The sequence below is a fragment of the Delphinus delphis genome, chromosome X (genome assembly GCF_949987515.2).
Source record: "Delphinus delphis chromosome X, mDelDel1.2, whole genome shotgun sequence".
In the NCBI taxonomy this organism is placed as follows: Eukaryota; Metazoa; Chordata; class Mammalia; order Artiodactyla; family Delphinidae; genus Delphinus; species Delphinus delphis.
In genome coordinates this window covers 119,576,232-119,596,082 of record NC_082704.1, presented here as the reverse complement: position 1 = coordinate 119,596,082, position 19,851 = coordinate 119,576,232, and the positions used below count along the sequence as shown (strand labels likewise).

Genomic DNA, 19,851 nt, shown 5'->3' with positions numbered 1-19,851 from the left:
TATATATGCACATTTCAGTTCACTGGTCACTGTAAATCCTTTTTTTTGGAACTAGTTAGGTTTTAGAAGAAATAGTCATTTAAGAAATTTAAGCCATTTAATTTAAGAAGGTGTTTTATTGGTGGGGGGGACTTTGATCGAATTATTAGATCAGTTTTTTTGTTGTTTTTTTGTTTGTTTTTTGCGGTACGCGGGCCTTTCACTGTTGTGGCCTCTCCCGCTGCGGAGCACAGGCTCCGGACGCGCAGGCTCAGCGGCCATGGCTCACGGGCCCAGCCGCTCCGCGGCATGTGGGATCCTCCCGGACCGGGGCACGAACCCGTGTCCCCTGCATCAGCAGGCGGACTCTAAACCACAGTGCCACCAGGGAAGCCCTAGATCAGTTTTTTTTAATTAATACATGTATAGGCATACCTCATATGTGTACATACATGTACCTCATGTGTACAGTCGTACCTCATAAATGCCACGTTGTACTTCGGAGACATCGCGTTTTTTACAGATTGAAGGTTGATGCCAGCCCTGCAGCGAGCAAGTCAGCTGGCGCCGTTTTTCCAACAGCATTTGCTACTTTGTGTCTCTGTGTCACATTAGGGTAGTTCTTGCACCATTTCAGACTTTTCATTATTATTATATCTGTTATGGTGATTTGTGATCAGTGATTTTTTTTTGTTTGTTTTTTGCTGTACGCGGGCCTTTCACTGTTGTGGCCTCTCCCGCTGCGGAGCACAGGCTCCGGACGCGCAGGCTCAGCGGCCATGGCTCACGGGCCCAGCCGCTCCGCGGCATGTGGGATCCTCCCGGACCGGGGCACGAACCCGCGTCCCCTGCATCGGCAGGCGGACTCCCAACCACTGCGCCACCAGGGAAGCCCGTGATCAGTGATTTTTGATGTTAGTGCAAAAAGATTACAGCTCACTGAAGGCTCAGATTTTGGTTAGCATTTTTAGCAATAAATTTTTTAATTAGGGTATATAGCTTTTTTTAGACACGATACTGTTGCACACTTAATAGACTACAGTATAATGGAAACCTCTTACATGCACTGGGGAATCAGAAAAAAATCCTGTGACTCACTTTATTGCTGTGGTCTGGAACTGAACCACAATACCTCCAGGTGTGCCTATGTTGAGGTGGACCAGTCAGTAGAAACACATGACACTCTTGTGGACCAAATGGTATGACATCCCTGGTTCTATCGCAGGCCGGGGATGGTTTTTGTTTTCTTTCCTCTGCTGTTTACAAATCAAAAATCCTTTAAGAAGTTAACACCATATTGGGGAAAACACTCTGATCTTGGATTCTAACTTAAAATTTCAGAGAGAAGATGAATCTGGGATCAGAAAGTAGAGAGCTAGAGCTTAAACAGAAATTTTCTTCGTTGGGAAAAAGGCTAATGCCTAAAGAAAAACAGAGGAACGGGCTAACAGAAGGCGTCCATAATTCCCCATCCCTGGAGGATCTTAAATGCTCTTGCTCCAGAGTCCTGTGCTAACGCTTGTGCAGACACTTCTAATATATATTACAGACACTTGTGGGGTGGGGAACGTGAACCAGGCTGTGGGTGCAGGGGTGTCGTCCGTATGTATCCAAATACTTTCTCCTTAGAAAACGAAGATCTGTATGCTGAAAGACAAAAATCAGCACTTTCCTTATGAAAATGTGATTTTGTGGAAAGATTTTACATAGACTATTTGAAAAAGCCAAGCCCTTCTGGTGCATTTTAAGGATCCTTTTTAGTAGCGTGGCCGTTTCATTAAGCAATGTCTATGAGCTAGCTCCACGGTGTCTTACAATTTTATAAATGGAATTCATTTCAAACACAAAATGCTTAGTTTTCCTGTATAACAGTTGTTCTCAGCCAGCAGCAGTTTAGCAATTTGTAATATTAGGCAATGTCTGGGGGTGTTTTTGATCATCACAACCGTAGGGGATGGAGGGGAGGTTGTGCTGGCGTCTAGTCTAGTGAGAAGAGGCCAGGGACGCTGCTAAACATCCTACAGTGTGCAGAGCGTTCTCCTAACAGAGAATCGTCTGGCCCCAAGTCAGACTCCCTGAGGCTGAGAGACCCCGTTGGTTAGATTAGATTTCACTGTTTATAAGTACTCAAAATGACAGTAAAAGGGAGTTAGGGGTGGTGTCTGAGTCCATTCAGGCTGCTATAACACAGTACCATAAACTGGACAGCCTAAACAACAAACATTTATTTCTCACAGTTCTGGAGGCTGGAAGTCCAAGATCAAGACACCAGCAGATTTGGAATCTGGTGAGGGACAGATAACACCATCTTCCCTTCATGTAAGGTTTACACTATACTGTAGTCTATTAAGTGTGCAACAGTGTGTTCTTACATGGCAGAAAGAGGGAGAACTCTCTGGGGTCTCTTTTTATAAGGGCACTAACCCATTCATGAGGGCTCCACCCTCATGACCTAATCACATCCCAGTGGCGCCACCATTTACCATAGAGAGAACCTGAAACTGAATTCCTCATGAGAACTGAGTCACCATCATTACTGCCACTCAGGATCATCAAAAGTCTCTTTAGAGCTACACTATTCTGCCATGCACATCTCTGTTATTATTTGTTCTGTCCCTTGAATAATGTTTTATTTTTTCACTTGTATATGCTCTGATTTCATAGCTTTTTATTTAGTCTCAGATATCTTCCTAATGCCATCCTCTGTGCGAGCTCCCCAGAGTTCAAGCAGACGTCTCAGGACAAATGTATATTCTGACCGTCAAATTTTCTTCCCAGTGTCTACAAAAGTGCAGAAATACCACCTAATTAAGTGAAGAAGATAAGTATTTTTGCATGACAAAATTCTGGTAACTACGAATTAAAATCTTGTTGTTAAGACGACAAAGTGAGAACTGGAGTGTCCCAAGAGGCCACTGTATTAGTTATCTGCTGCTGCATAACAACTGTATTAGTTATCTGCTGCTGCATAACAAATGACCACAAGGTCAGCAGCTAGAAACAACACGTTTATTCTCTCACAGTTTCCCAGGGTTGGGAGACTGGGCACGTGCGGGGCTCCTCTGCGCAGAGTCTCGAGAGGCTGCAGCCACGTGGTGGCTGGGCTGCATCCTTATTTAGAGCTGAGAAGGGAAGGGTCTTCTTCCAAGCCCACACTGTTGGCAGAACTCAGTTTTCTTGTGGTTGTAGGACTGAGGCGCACAGCTTCCTAAAGACTGCCCTTGGTTCCCTCGGCGGTTCGTGTGAAGGCCGGCAGGAGCGTCTTTCTCTAGTCCAGTAAGAGTCTTATACAATGTAATGTAACAATTATAGGAGTGACATCCGGTCATCCTTGCCATATAACCTAACCAGGGTGTGGCATCCGTCTCCTTTGACATATTCTGTGTGGTAAAAGGGAGTCATAGGTCCTGCCCACACTGGAAGGGGAGGGGATTATATCAGGTGGGACTCATTGGGGGGCCGTCGTGGGGTGTGTCCATTATGACAACCTTTAATTCAAATCCTCCCAACTTGAAATGTGCGTTTTGTCCTTTAATCTTGTTCTAAACAAATGGAAATTTAATTGTAATTCAATAATGAAAGATTTGCCACCATAAGGCTGCCTGAAAACGTATGGCGTGGATTCTGAAGACAGTTCCCAAACAGCCTGAAATGTTCAGTATTGACGACATAATTGAAGGAAGCTGCGGCCCTTCTTGGCCACTGCCGTTTGGAGTGAACGCTCTTGCACACGTGTGAATTCTGCTCTGTCTGTGGGTGAAAGAGTTCTATTTGAGTGACTTCGGTCCTCTTTGGGCCAGGGTGCTCATAGGTCTGACTTAGGATTGTGAAGAAAATAAGGCTCTTTCTTCTCGTCTGCCTCAGACACAGAGGCTTCCGAAGTTCTCATCATCCCCTCCCTCCTCCCCCAGGTTTCTACGTGCCTTCCAGTCCTGCGGTCTCGGCCAGACTGATGCAGCCAGTTCTGTGGCAAAACACAAACGATGTAGGTTCTCTCTGTGTCCGTGGGCTGGCTTCCTGACACCTGGCCTCTGTGTAGAAGTCATGTCAGGGTGACACATACGCTGACTTAGCTCCGCACTGATGTGTGTCTGCCTTCTCAGGGCCATGTGCACCCTGTAGGTTCAGTGACGGTCAAGTTCATCCCTGAACTTTTATCAGTGGAAGGTGTTATGATTAATCGCTGCTTCAGAGCCACAGGTGTTTTCCAGACCATATGGTCGCCCTGCCTGGGGGTGTCGACGTGCCTGCTGGCCTACCCGGTCGTCTTCCCCATCTGTCTAGGGAAGGGCGGCATCGAAGGCAGCCGCGTCTGTCCTACTGCGCATCGGGATTCCGTTCAAGCTCGCTGTCGACTGCGTTGTGATCATAACGCACACTTTAGTGAATAAAAAATCAGTGTCTCGGGGCTTCCCTGGTGGCGCAGTGGTTGAGAGTCCGCCTGCCGATGCAGGGGACACGGGTTCGTGCCCCGGTCCGGGAAGATCCCACGTGCCGCGGAGCGGCTGGGCCCGTGAGCCATGGCCGCTGAGCCTGCGTGTCCGGAGCCTGTGCTCTGCAACAAGAGAGGCCACAACAGTGAGAGGCCCGCGTACAGCAAAAAAAAAAAAAAAAAAATCAGTGTTTGTTCTCATTTTCTGTGGTCCCTGAGTTTGTCTCCATTAGTGGTTTATATATGAGTCCATGCCAGCGTTTATAAAATACACCAACTCATCTTTTTTGGGAAAACTTTCACCTGTATGAATGTGTCTATATATACATGCACACACACACACAAATATAAAATCTTTATGTAATCACGAAATACAACACGGATCAGCCATTAATTACCTTCACATGCACAACATCCTGAGTGTTGTATTTTTTAATCATCTCAGAAAGAATGCAGTAAGAAAAAAAAAAAAACTACAAGCAGTGCTTCAAAACTCTCTTCCACTTTCTCCTCTCAGCGTTCTCACAGAAGGTGGCCCCCGCTTCGTAAAGACCTCATCGCCGCGAGGTGAGGCTAAGATGAGCATAACCAGTGACGAGGTGAACTTTCTGGTGTATCGCTATCTCCAGGAGTCAGGTAAGACGGAGGCTTCCTGTCCGTAGGAAATCGTCTTCCACATGCCAAGTGCAAGGCGAGCAGCCATGCACTGGTCGAACACTCAGGCGCTCAGAACACTCTTGTTCAGAGGATTATAGGAGGGAGGAGAAGGTTCTGGGGCCGTCCCATTCCGGGGGCGGGATGAGGCAGTATGTTCTTTCCCCTGACGTTTCTGTTCACGTGAAATCAGATTGGAATTAAGATCAAGAGCAGTTGTGATAGATACGGTGAGGGGCGGGGGTGATTTGGGGTTCCTGGCCCCCAGCACAGGGAGGGCATTTATGGGCTGGTGTGTACATATGGTGTGTATATATGGGGGTGGGGTGATTTGGGGTTCCTGGCCCCCAGCACAGGGAGGGCATTTATGGGCTGGTGTACACATATGGTGTATTTATATGGGGGTGGGGTGATTTGGGGTTCCTGGCCCCCAGCACAGGGAGGGCATTTATGGGCTGGTGTGTACATATGGTGTATTTATATGGGAGTGGGGTGATTTGGTGGGGTGGCTTGAACAGAAATATATCGTCTCAGTGTTCTGCAGGATAGCGGTCTCAAAGCAAGGTGTCAGCTGGCGTGGCTCCTTCTGAGGGCTGTGGTGGCGTCTGTCCCAGCCTCTCTCCCAGCTTCTGGTGCTTTCCCGGCTGTCTTTGGCTCTCCTTGGCCTGTAGGTGCATCCTCCCCTGATACATACCTGCACCTTCACGTGGCATTCTCCCTCTGCATGTACCTCTCTGTCTAAACTTGTCAGGTTTCTCCTTTTGTAAAGACACAGTCATATTGGATTAGGGGCTCATGGTGTTCCAGTACGACCTCATCTTAACTAATTACATCTGCAGTAAGCCTTTTTCCAAATAACGTCACATTCTGAGGAGTGCTGGGGGGTAGGACTTCAACATGTGAATTTGAGGGGACAGTTCAACCTATAACAGTTTGCTCTGCACACATTTAAGCTTTATACACTTGGTGTCATGTTTTATATATTCTGCAACTTGATTTTTCAAGAAGGAAGCCAATTCCCAGGTCCCACTTGCCAGAAACACACGTGCTAGGACTCAGGGTGAACCAACTGTGGGCCCCTGGGACGGGCTGTTTCAGGGTCAGCCCAGAAGGGTGCGATGGGCAGGCCTTGAAGGAAAACCAAATGGCTCGATTCTTATTCTTGAACACATTATTTACCCATTGGAAAAATGGTTATCCTGGGGCTTCCCTGGTGGCGCAGTGGTTAAGAATCCGCCTGCCAGTGCAGGGGACACGGGTTCGTGCCCTGGTCCAGGAAGATCCGACATGCTGCGGAGCAGCTGAGCACGTGCGCCACAACTATTGAGCCTGCGCTCTAGAGCCACGAGCCACAACTACTGAGCCTGCATGCTGCAACTACTGAAGCCCACAGCGCCTAGAGCCGGTGCTCTGCAACAAGAGAAGCCACCGCAGTGAGAAGCCCGTGCACCACGAGGAAGAGTCGCCCGCATTCTCCGCAACTAGAGAAAAGCCTGCTCAGAGCAACAAAGACCCAAACGCAGCCGAAAAATTAAATAAATAAATTAGAAAAAAAAAAAGGTTATTCTGGGCAAAAGGGATGAAATACATCGGGCATGTAGCGTGTTATAAATAAACCTCTCCCCACCAAGCCTGGATCTCTCTTTCTGCAGCGACCCCAGCTAGAATTAGTCGTGGAAAGTACACGTTCTTTCTACATATACACTCGAACATTTGGATTAGCTTTTGCCAGAACATAGTATAAAAAATGGATAAGCAAAACAAAATAGGCACTGCCTCCCCCGTAAACCAGGGCAATCACCACCACTGCTCTGATGCCTTAACCTCAGAACTTAACCAGGGAATCTCAGCTGCAGTACAAGTGTTCCCCTAGCACTGATCTGATAGATTCCCAGAAACGATTGCAAGTGAAAATTCCATGTACCCCACCCTGTCTCCCTGTAGATTTCCAGCATTGCATTTGGGATTCTTTCCTTTTAGAAACACCTCCTCCCAAAGATAGGATGAAGGTAAAAGCACAGTCACAATGTGTGAACCAATGACAGGCTACAATTCCCGCCTCTGTCTGCGCACAGCAGGGTGAATCAAGGGTGCGAAAGAAAGCTTTCGTGTAACCCAGAGAAAGGTTTCTCCCGGGCCGTGGGGCAAGAGCGTTGTGGACCTCTTTGAGTAAACACAGAAATCTCCATTCCTCCCCCAGAAAGGCGAAACTTCCTTTTTTGGTGTCTGTTTACATTTGTCTCACATTTGTTGATAAAGTTTCTGTAACCAGGCAACTGAGAGGGAGACTTGGGAGACAGCAATGTATAGAATTTCATCAACGCTGATTGCATGTATCGTCTGCTGAACTGCTGTCCTAATTTGTCAGACTCCCTAGAGAAAGTGCCATAGGTTGAGTGAGGAGTTAAGAGAGGACTCTGTGTTCCTCTGACGACTGACTCGAGTACCCCACGAGGACGTGCCCCAAAGAAGAAATGCCTAAGGTGTAAGTGTTCATTTGGGGGTTGTTGTACATGTTTATCTCAAATCTCAAGCTTTGGTTAAGCGTATGTTTATTGAGCACCCACCAAGTGCCAGGAGCACCTTCTCCTTGGCCTGTCAATGTCTCCTTTCTAATTTAAAAAAAAGAAAAAGAAAAGAAAGAAAAAAGTCTCTTGATTAAGTATCTGTGCTCTCTCTCCTTTACCACCGTCAAATGCATTAAAGCTAACTAAGTCCTGTATTGTGACAAGTGATTCATTCCTCAACCCCTCCCAGCGTGGCTTCTCTGCTAGAGGTTGAAAGTTCTCTGTTGTGACGTCTTCAGTAATCTTCATCCTCAGGTTGTGTGTAGAAGAAAGTGGGTGTGGAGGAGGACGGAGATGGTAGGTGGTGAGGACCCCGCGGTGAGGCAGACCCCTGGTTCTCTGGTAGATCTGCTCATCACCTCACAACCAGGAATAGACTCAGAGGTCCACCACCCCCCTCCCCCCCGCCCCAAGGGACAAGTTCCCTGCAACCACGGGCACTCCTGGTCCTGCGGCCTGAGCCGATGCAGACAGTCCTGCACTAAACGTATCACATATCAGGTAGGATGCTTTCGGCTGCAAGTAAGATAACCGACAGAACATTCATCCCCCCAGATAGCAGGAAGGCAGGGTATTGAAATGATACTTTCCTGAAAGTGTTCTGCGAATCCACATCTCATCTCTGCAAACTCAGGAAAGAATCTTGAACATGGGCTTGTTTTGTGTTTCTGCCCTCAAGAGGCAGAGTTCGTATCATCTGGGACTCTTCCCTGACCGTATCATCTGGGACTCCTCCCTGACCTTCACCCAGCTGTGTATATATTCCACAGCCTTTTCCTTCAAGGCTTCTTGTCACCGTTCGTTGTCTGAAGCAAGGGCCGTGCCCGTAGAAAGCACTCCCTAAACACTATTGATTTGTGACATCTCACAGGTGCCCTTCATGGCAGCCTGATACGTGAAGCTGGTTAGTTAGTAAGCAAGGCTTTTCAACTCAGCAGGAGGAGATTTTGACCAGCTCTGGCACCAGAGTGGCTCAGTTGGTTTTTGCATGAGTTACCGGTAGTCCAGTTTTGAGGGCTAGGAGTCCGTTGGCCTCTGCCTTACAGGGGTCAGTCGTGTGGTCAGATCTGCCATCTGGGCGATTTTTAAGAAGCAGATTGTGGCAGAGCGTCTTTGCCACGCAGCCCGTAAGTTCCCTTCACGATCCGAGCAAAGGCTCACTGCCCAGCACGCATATAAGCCAGTACTGTGTCACCAGCTTTTGAGAGAAGAAGGAGGTCTTTTGCGAGGTCAACCTGCCAGGACTCACATCTGTCTCCCTGATCCAGGGTTTGGGGCAAAACTCAAAGGGCTGGGGGAGTTTTGAACTTGGAAGCTGACGGGCTAGTCTCCTGTCAGCCCGTACAAGCTCCTCGCGCTGCTAGAAGCCAGGTTTTCCTTACGGAAGGGTCTCTCGCTTCACGAAGGGCTCTGGTGGCAACGTTTCTGTTCTCTGAGTTCCACAGACTGAAGATTCTTGGTTCCAAGGTCATCCTGGAGACGGGTTCTTGTCTTGTGCTGACACAGGGCTGTCTCTGTAAAACAACTCCAGGTTCGAACAATGAACAACCTGTTTAAGGAGGCACAGCCTCTCTGAGCTGCTCGGTGTTCTCCATGCTCTTTCAGTATGCATGCCTGCCAGCCTGCCTGGGCTTCCGCGAGCAGCCCCTCCAAACGCCGGGCGGACCGTGAGTTCCTCCCCGCTGCTCTTCGTGAATACAGTGGCGGAGCCCGGCGTCGGTATGAGAAGTGAGGACATCCGATGAGGGAGTCTCTGTAGGCATATTAAATACTTCCTCTGGGGCCTCATCCTCAAATCTAAATTATAAAGGAAATTTGTTCTCCCAGATCCAGTGGGGCAGGGACCCAGTGGACGCTAGCGTTGGTGGCCGGCAGCTCTTTACACAAGCAGGGGGGTTACCTGCCAGGAGTTGCCAAGGCTCTGGTGAAGGAGCTCAATGAATGGGTTTGGAGATCTGTCACAAACAAGCTCGAGTGTCTTTGTTATGTCGTGTGCACAGGACCAGCTCCATGACGGACGGAGGGAAAGATGGTCTCATATGGAGCTGGGTCAATGTCACCATTAATTCTGGAAAGGAGAGAAGGTCTGGGGGTTTGGGGCCAGATTCTCCATGACGTTAAACGATGACAAGACCTTTTTCTCATTCATCTCAGTTGGCAGCCTTGGAGAAGACAGACATGACCTTTCCTTGTTAGATGTGGCTGCTTCTCCCCTCCCCACCCTCATCTGTACCATCTTTTTCTTTTTCTTTCTCTCTTTTTTTTTTAATGTAAGGTATAATTTTCATGCCATAAAATTCATCCTTTTTGGAGTACAGATTTGCAGTGTTTGCCAAACGTTTACAGTTGTGTAACCACCAGCACAATCAAGATACGGAACAGCTCCATCACCCCAAAAAGTCCCCTGTGGCCCTTCCCCCCACTGCAGCCCCTGGCAAGCACCTCTCTGCTTCCTGTCCCTGTAGTTTTGCCTCTGCGAGAATGTTTTAGGAGTGGAATCTTCCAGCAGGGAGCCTTGACGGTCTGGCCTCTCTCGGTGCGTTTGACGTTCGTTCACACTGGTGCGTACATCAGTAGTTCCTTCTTTATTGCTACATCATATTCCATTTTAGGGATGCAGGGCGGTTAGTCCTTTGTCCTGTGTGAGAACATTTGAGTTGTCCCCAGGTTTTGACGATTACAGCCAAGGCTGCCACAAACGTTTGCGTACAGGCTTTTGTTGTATGTGGGCTTTCATTTCTCTTGGGTTGGTATCTGGGAGTGGGATTGCTTGGCCGAGTGGCAAGTGTGGGTTTAGTTTATCAGAAGCCACCACATCCTCTTCTGTCCCACTCGGCAGCGAGGCACTTCACAGCCATCCGTGGTTTTATAGGTTTGATTCGAGTTGTAGAGCTCATTGGTGCCTGGGGCGCAGGACATGTTGGGAAGTAAGGAAAAGGACACTGTCCCCCGCAGATATATCTACAGGATACTGATGACGTTTTACGCTTCCTCTCAGGGTTTAAAATTAGCCTTCGTGAGCCTGTACCGGGGTCACGGTTTCCCCAGATCTGCTGAGTGAGAGAACGTCCGCCCGTGCACACCGGCTCCTCCTTAAGCAGGCACCTTTCTGCGGGAAACTAGGGAACTCTGCAGCCTGGCCAGCCCTCCAGTGGGTAAGACCGAGCGTGTGGGCAGGACATATGTCCGTCTGGGCCGGCTTCCAGGTAGATAGCAGGATTCCGACCGGCAGGGCCCCAGGTAGGGCAGATGCTAAAAGTTTCCATGCGTTGATTTGACTACACACCCAAGGTATTAATGTCATTGAAACTTGGGGAAGTGTTTCTCTACTGTGAGTTTTGTGACTGACATTTGCGCACCAGGAAGAACAGACAGGCTTAATCAAAACCACTTGACGACTGTGGTGGTAACCGTAACAGTGAACAAGGAACACAAGTGAGAAGTTGTTTCCCTAACGTTTTGCCAGGTGCGGGTGTGTTACCTGGCTGCGTGTCCCCAGTGGCTGTTTTTTTTAACATTTTAGACGGTAAGAGGAGCTTATCATTATGATAGATGGTAGAAATTCATTTATCATATATCACGAATCAGCAGGATGGTGAACTTCTTTCTTCATTGTAGAGATTTAAAGACTTCCCAGTAGGATTGAAAACTCCTCATACGCTGGAATTTACTTTCTGATCTGTCATGATGCGTGGTCGAGAGGCCAATCTATTACACATATGTTTTGCCTATATTAGCATCACCGTAGGTGCCTTATTCTGAGAGGAACATCAGTGGTTTTCAAAAGTAAAAGTCTGGGGCTTCCTTGGTGGCGCAGGGGTTGGGAGTCCGCCTGCCGATGCAGGGGACGCAGGTTCGTGCCCCGGTCCGGGAGGATCCCACATGCCGCGGAGCGGCTGGGCCCGTGAGCCATGGCCGCTGAGCCTGCGCGTCCGGAGCCTGTGCTCCGCAACGGGAGAGGCCACAGCAGTGAGAGGCCCGCATACCGCAAAAAAAAAAAAAAAAAAAAAAATCACAGTGGGGGCTTCCCTGGTGGCACAGTGGTTGGGAATCTGCCTGCCGATTCAGGGGACACGGGTTCGAGCCTTGGTCTGGGAGGATCCCACGTGCCGCGGAGCGACTAGGCCCGTGAGCCACAACTGCTGAGCCTGCGCGTCTGGAGCCCGTGAGCCACAACTGCTGAGCCTGCGTGTCTGGAGCCCGTGCTCTGCAACGGGAGAGGCCACGGCAGTGAGAGGCCTGCGCGCCACGATGAAGAGTGGTCCCCACTCACCGCAACTGGAGAAAGCCCTCACACAGAAACGAAGACCCAACACAGCCCAAAAAAAATCACAGTGGAAGCAACGCAGTGTCCATGACGGAGGAGAGGGAAGCACAGTGTGGTTCCTCCATTCAGTGGGATGTTACCCGGCCTTACGAAGCAAGGCAACTCGGACCCGTGCTCCCACGGGGATGGACCTTGAGGGCCCTGCACTCAGTGAAGTAAGCCAGGACAAAAGGCAGATCCTGCGCGCTTCCACTCACACGAGGTCCCTGGAGGAGTCACGTCCACACGGACGGAAAGGTGGGTGCCGGCAGGTGAAGGAGGGAAGGGGGAGTTCGTGTGGGAAGGGGATGGAGTCTCCGCTTGGGAAGATGAACAGATTCTGGAGGTGGACGGTGAGGATGGTTGCACAACAGTATGAATGTGTTTCACGCCACTGAGCTGGACACTTCAAATAGGTAACACGGTGCATTTGTGTCATGTATATTTTAACCACAACTTTTAAGTAAATCACAGCATTATAGGTAAGTTTTCTGTATAGCGTATTTCAGAGTTTGGAAAATATGTCTCAAAAGGAAGATAAGAAACCACTTAAATTCCACAGTAACATTATTAACACTGAAAGGCTTCTTAATAGAACCATACAGCGTTTGGGGTGAGTCCTTGGCACACGTAGCGTCATTTTTAAGCTAGGTTGGTATCCTACAAAAATCTGGTTATTTTTTTAAAATAATGCTGAAAACAGCATGTTTTGCAGTAGCAGCATACTGGCGATTTCCCAAATGTCTGTGATTGGCTCAGCAGATTGTGATAGGTCCATATCCCAGAGTCCCACTCAGCAGTACGTGGGAACGAATTATCGATACATGACACAGCCTGGGTGAGTCTCCAAGGAGATGTGCTGGAAACCACAAGCCATCGTCAAAGGCCGCAGACTGTGCGGTTCCTTTTGTAGAGCGCTCTGAAGAGGGCAAGCCTGCAGAGATGACTGCCGGGCGTCGGGTGGCTGGGCCACCTGCACAGGGCTGCTGTGGGGGAGTTCTTTCATGCTGATGAAAGAGCTCTGCGTCTTGACCGCAGAGATGATCACACATGGACACATGGGATAAAATCTTACACGCTACGTGCGTAGGTGATGCGCGTGCGCACACGCACAGGTCAGAAATGGCGAAACCTGGAGAAGGTTTGCAGTCAGGTGACCAGTCGGTTGGATGTAACTTCTCGGTTTTGATATTGTCCTAGGGCGAGATGAGATGTCACCATTGGGGGAGGCTGGCTGAAAGGCACACAGGACTCCACTGTTTTCACAACTTCCCGTCAGTCCATGATAATCTTGAAATTATTAAACAAAAAAATTAAACAGGAGTGATAATTTTGCACTTCCATGGTCTGCAGAGCTGTGTGTGTGTGTGTGTGTGTGTGAGAGAGAGAGAGAGAGGTCAGTAATACAACCGAGGCCGAGAAATTTTAATTAGAATTTGCAGGTCATTAGCCATTGTGCAGGCCTAGGGTTTTGTTGTTGTTGTTGTTGTTGTTTTCGGTACGTGGGCCTCTCACTGTTGTGGCCTCTCCCTTTGCGGCGCACAGGCTCCGGACACGCAGTCTCAGTGGCCACGGCTCACGGGCCCAGCCGCTCTGCGGTATGTGGGATCTTCCCGGACCGGGGAACGAACCCGTGTCCCCTGCATCGGCAGGCGGACTCTCAACCACTGCACCACCAGGGAAGCCCCTAGGCCTAGGTTTTGATGGGGTGTCTGTTTTACTCGGATTCCACTAATAGCTGTATTAACTAAGAAGTGGATAGCCACACTCACCTTCTGGGGCTTTTGGAAACAGAAAAAATAAAGAAAGGTCATCTGAAGGTGAACGGCAGTGGTCATGTGTACATAGCACAAGTTTTTGCTTCCTTGGGAACTCAGCAAACTCGGTGCCGTGCTCACCTGGCCGTCTCCTCCTGGGTAATTGTCGTGAGAAGCAATTCTGCATTTGATTGGGACCATAGGTACTGGACAGGCTGTATTTTTACGGGGAGGATAAAAGTCTATGCAGTGTTCCCCATCCCTTTTCCAGTGTTGTACGAGGTTGTTAAATATCCCCTCATGGTCTTTAGCTTGACGAATTCTATTAGGTGGGCAGAGTTGAGGGTCTTAATCTCTGGAGATATTCTGAATGGCCACAGGAGCGTGCAGTATCAAAAGACTGTCAGCCTCTCCTGGCAGTCAGGAAAGAGCCAGGGTTTCTCAGCCGCAGCACTGTTGACATTTGGGGCGGGTTGTTCTTTGCCGGTGCGGCTGTCTGGTATTGTAGGTTGTTAAACCGCATCCCTGGTCTCCACCCACTGGATGACAGCAACGCTTCCCCACCCTCCCGTGTTACAGCCAAAAATGTCTCCACTTTGCCAAATGTCCCCTGGAGGGCAGAATCATCTCCAGTTGAGAACCCCTGATACACATCCTTGAGCTGTGGGATGTTTCTTCTTCCAGTTAGTTTTTATTGGAAAGTGGAGTTGTAATGGGATTCTCATTTTCTCACTCTATCGTCTTCTTGGGCTGCATTTTGATTCCTTCTGCTGCAGAACTCAAGTAGACTTTAAGAGTGAGCATAATGCAGTCCCTGTTTTTATTAAATTTTTCCAGGGTATTTTTCCACTCGAGGAAGAGGGAAGTCTGCCAGCACCATTCTCTAGCAGATAATAAAATAATCGGGAGTAGCAGTCTTCAGTCTGGGTTTTGTTTTCGGTTTGGGGGGGTGCTTTGGACTCCCAGTGAGGGGTTTAGATAACCAGGAAAAGGGTGTTCCTCTTAATATTTTTGAATAATTGCATCTCCAAAAATGATTAAGCGGCATTGCCCTCTGTAATCCCAGCAGCTGACACATCACCCGGTAGGCTCCGCCGTGTTTCCTAGGACCGTGGAATGACTTCTTATGCAAGACACGTTTCCCCGGATTCGGGAAGTCATTTTAATGGTTCAGCTATCTTAATTTAAACGCAAGTTCAGGGCTTATTGTTCAGCTGAGGCTCTAAAAATATTTTTGACTGCAGTGGCTCTTCTCCATTGCTAATGTTGTCCCTGTTTAGAAAGAGAATCTTTATGAAACGGTAAAGACAGGCATTTCTCTGAGGTAATGGTAGCCTTTGCTTTAGAAATCATAAAGGAAAATATTAGTTTCATTAAATAATAAATCAGGAAGACCTGAACAGTTTGTCCATGTGAGTAGAGGACGAAAGTACCTTTAAAATCATGTGAGGGAGTTCCCTGGCGGTCCAGCGGTTAGGATTCGGTGCTTTCACTGCCGCGGCCCGGGTTCGATCCCTGGTCAGGGAACTAAGATCCCACAAGCCGCCCGACCAAAATAAAAAAATAAATAGAAATAAAATAAAATCCTGTAAAGCAGTGATGTCTCATGTGCTCATGTCTGCCAGGGGATAGAAGCAGCGCCTTTCTGGTGGTTTGTGGGCTGCGCCCCCTAGAGCGCCCTCAGGCTCGATGGTTCGCTAGAAGGATTCACAGAAGTTAGCAACTGTCACACTCAGTGGGTTACAGCACAAGATACAGGTTATAATATACTGCATGGTGCTCTCCCTGAAGTAGACACAGGTTAATTGTGTGAGGCCATGCCTGTGTTGAGTAGCCTGTTGTGTAACCCTTCCACAGTGTATATCCGTGTGTCAGAGCATCACAATGTACACATTGGCATACGTCAGTTATACCTCAGGAAGGCTGGGGAGAAAAGATACAGCTCAATCAAAGTCAATCCTATGTGTCTCCATTTCTGTTATGTTCCTCTTAATTGTAGTATAATTTGGTTTATATTTTGTTTGTTCAAATGTCTTGTTTATGCAACATCTGATAGTGCCCTTTATTTTGAATTGATAGCTTCAACTTTTCTCCATTAAAATTTTATCAAGGGGCTTCCCTGGTGGCGCGGTGGTTAAGAATCCGCCTGCCAATGCAGGGGACACGGGTTCAAGCCCTGGTCCGGGAAGATCCCGCATGCCGCGGAGCCACTAAGCCTGTGCGCCACAACTCCTGAGCCCACGTGCCACAACTACTGAGTCCATGTGCCACGGCTACTAAAGCCTGCGTGCCTAGAGCCCGTGCTCCACAACAAAAGAAGCCACCGCGATGAGAAGCCCGCGCACATCAACAAAGAGTAGTCCCTGCTCGCCGCAACTGGAGAAAGCCCGCGCGCAGCAACAAAGACCCAACGCAGCCAAAAATAAATAAAAATAAAATAAAATAATTTATTTTAAAAAATTAATACACCCGCCCCCCCCCCCAAAAAAAAGATACAGATTACAATCGGCCAAGGGAAGAGGTGCACGGGGTCCAGTCCAGGAGAACCGGGCACAGCTTTGCAGGTGTCCTCTCCTGGCGGAGCGACCTGATGGTACCTCATTCTCCCAGCAGCGTGTACGATGACACGCGCAGTGTTGCTAACCACCCAAGCTTTGGTGTCCAGGTTTGTATCAGAGGGCAGTCATGTGGGCCTGCAGCACCTGCTGAGGGGGACAGAAGGAGAACCTGGACAGGCCCTGGCTGTGTCCATCCTGCCCCAGTCCAGTCCAGGTTGTGGTTGCATATCCGTCACTTACGCATTTGTGAGTATGTGTTTACCTCACTTTTAAAAAATCACTTTAAAAAATGTAGGGGTGGATAAGTAGCTGGAGAATATGATGCCCACGCCTCTTATGTAGAAAAGAGTAAAGCACCCCCAGGAGAGCTTTGTGGCATCACTAATGCACACGCCTCCTCCAGCGAGGCCTGCCCACGTTCCCTTTGCAGAGCACAGTCTGCAGAGGGGCTGAGCCTCCCCTTACGCTGTGCACGGGCGTCGGGAAGAACCTGTACTATGAGAATCGTCTCATCACAGACCCTCTTGTAGTGCTAGTTGCCAGCGAGCTCCACTTCGTTCAGAAAGAGTGTTTTCCTAAACTGCTCTTTGGGTTTGATGATAACCGCTTAGAGTAGCAAAACGGAACCGTGGAGAAGTTGCCTTTTTATGTCCCAGATGTTCACAATCATCCCATTTCCCGTGCAGTTTTGGTTGTGCAGTCTTTTCTAAGCTTACTGCTCTCATTTGTATGTGTGTGAAAGCTCAGATTCAAGACTTGCCATTCTTGTGCTCATTAATTTGTCGGGGGGGGGCGGTGGGGGAAGCAATTAGAATAAAAACCACTTGAAAATCAGTTGAGTATTTATAAGTTACAGTTGTTTAAGTATGTGTCTTGCTCAATATAGCCAAGCAATTTCCCTTGGTATTGCCATCAGAGAGAGGTTAGATGCTGTCGAAGATGCCCTTAAGTCTTACTATACCGTAGTTTCCTACTTTAAACGTTAGTGATGATATGAAAAAACCTAAGATGGTTCCTGTTTCCTTTTTTTAGCTAAGACGAAATAACCACTTACGAAGGTGCCTCTTTCCAAAGTTCATACACCATTACATTTAAGATCCGCCTGCTCTGAAATTCTAATGTGACTTTAAAAGTGTCCGGCTTTGATGTATTTTATTTCCTGCCAATTTCAGTTCCCTTTCTTCCTTCCAGACTGAAGAGCCAGTCATCTGGACTGTCAGACACAACACTGTCCTTTTCTCCCAAGTTTCTATATGTTGCTCTACTGATGTCTCCACCACCCACTTCTTAAATGCCATTGTCCCCAAGGTGACATCCTTATCTTTCCCTCCCATGTCTATGTGGCCAGTGTGCTGTTCCTTCTGCAAGTCTAGGTGTCCATCCTAGCCTCTCTACTCACCCCCAGTCTAGGTGTCCATCCCTAACCTCTCTGATCCCCCAGTGTGGGGGTCCATCCCTAACCCCTCTGATCCCCCAGTCTTGTAATCTACCTCCAGCCGCTCTGTTGCCTTCCATACTGCTGTTTTGGCTGTGTATCTCCCAAGCATTCTTTAACATCATTCCACACTTAATACCATTGCCATTTCCTGACCACTGTCCCTCCCCGGCAAAGAAAAACTTCCTCTGTCCCATAATCGTGTCACGGCTTAATATGAAAACATCAGAATCCTGTTCAAATATTCCTTCTCCATAATATCTTTCCTACTGTCTCCATCAGCTGGGCACTCCCCGTATCTTGTCAGTGCCACCTCTTTCCCCATTGTCACTGCTTTGCCTTAGTGACAGTGGCGCCCACTTGTCGAGCACGTGCTGTGTGCCAGGCATGATTCTAAGTACTTGACCGATAAAACCATTACCCCTAAGAAGGAGGTGCAGCTGCCGCTATCATTGACAGATGAGAAACCCAAGGCGTTGAGAAGGTAGCCACTTGCCCAGGTCACACTGCCAGGAAGTCGTAGAGCTAGGATTCACAACAGGCCATCTAGCTCTGGAAGCTTACACTTAAGTGATTTTTCTGGACTCTTTTTTTTTTTTTTTTTTTTTTATTTTTGGCTGCCTTGGGTCTTTGTTGCTGCGCGCGGGCTTTCTCTAGTTACGGCGAGCGGGGGCTACTCTTGGTTGTGGTGCGCGGGCTTCTCGTCGCGGTTGCTTTTCTTGTTGCGGAGCATGGGCTCTAGGCACGCGGGCTTCAGTAGTTGTGGCACGCGGGCTCTAGAGCACAGGCTCAGTAGTTGTGGCGCACGGGCTTCATTGTTCCGCGGCATGAGGGAACTTCCTGGACCAGGGCTCGAACCCGTGTCCCCTGCATTGGCAGGTGGATTCTTAACCACTGCGCCACCAGGGAAGCCCTTTGTTGACTCTTAATGTGGTGAAATTGTTGATTTATCTTTCGGCATTAAAGCCTGCATTCCTGGAATAAACCCCACTTGGCCCGGACATTTTGTCCTCTTCATATATACCACTGAATTCCGTTTGTTCTGTGTCTGGAATATTTGAGTGTATTTTACCAAGAGAAGTTAGGCTGTGGTGTTCCTTTTTGGATTTCCTCATCATGTTTGGATCTTAGTGTTATAGTGGCCTCATAAAACAAGTTGAGGGATCAGAAACTGCTTTCCTAAGCACCTGTTGCTCCCATCACCTAGTTTAGGTCTCTCCCCTGGATTAGTTGGAGAAATCTTTCTGTAAAAGATAGTATTTTCATCTCTGTCACAACCAGTCATTTCTGTCTTTGTAGTGCGAAAGCAGCCACCAAAAATACATAGACATGGGCTTCCCTGGTGGCGCAGTGGCTGGGAGTCCGCCTGCTGATGCAGGGGACACGGGTTCGTGCTCCGGTCCGGGAGGATCCCACATGCTGCGGAGCGGCTGGGCCCGTGAGCCATGGCCACTGAGCCTGCGCGTCCGGAGCCTGTGCTCCGCAACGGGAGAGGCCGCAACAGTGAGAGGCCCTCGTACCGCAAAAAAAAAAAAAAAAAAAAATACATAGACACATGAGAGTAGCAGTGTTTCAGTAAAACTTTATTTGCAAAAACAGGCAAGGGAACAGATTTGGCTCAGAGGATATAGTTTGCAGACTCCTGTCCAAGCCTACTAATGGAATGTAGGAGTTTCTTCCCATCCAGGGAACCTGGACGCCCCCACTGCCCCCATGTGTGTATAGTGAGTATTGATTACTTCCCTGTCCTTTGGACACTTCTGTTGCCCTCCTCTGTCTACACATGTATTTCCCATCCTCAGTTCTCTTGTACTGTCTACATCATTTTTGCGTCTACCTAAAAGTATTTTGTTAATATTTATTAACATTTTTCCTTAAATTGAAGCAATTACTTTATTCTGAATTTTCAAATACATCTATTAATTGTACTTGCATGAGGCACATTAAAGTAAATAACTTTGACTTTAAAAGATCTGGCCCTGTGCTACTTAAAATTGTTTTAGGTACTGTCAGAGGTAGGGATGCCATCCGGGAATCCTTGATATGCACGAATAAAGCAGTTGTCGTGGTTTGCAGGTCTCTACCTGTCTCTCGCTGGCTTGTCTGTTGAGTGGTGGCACTGCCCTAGGTGCTGGGGTTGGAAGGACAGATGGGAGGGGGAAG

At 48.4% G+C, this 19,851-nt stretch overlaps 1 protein-coding gene across 9 annotated transcripts in view; it reads left to right on the top strand.

Annotated features, from left to right (window-relative positions):
* The window catches only part of TBL1X (transducin beta like 1 X-linked), a 219,206-nt gene that overhangs the window by 158,682 nt on the left and 40,673 nt on the right, over window positions 1-19,851 (top strand). For 8 of the 9 annotated variants that reach the window (XR_009517992.2, XR_009517993.2, XM_060002242.1 and 5 more), the window contains exon 4: window positions 4,929-5,047. Coding sequence is in view for 7 of the 9 variants with exons in the window: in XM_060002242.1 (XP_059858225.1) it covers window positions 4,990-5,047 (58 nt within the window). In the remaining 2 variants the exon portion in view is untranslated. Of the gene's footprint in view, window positions 1-2,280; window positions 2,299-4,928; window positions 5,048-19,851 lie in introns of those variants that run through there. The other variant, XM_060002246.1, reaches the window with a different exon arrangement.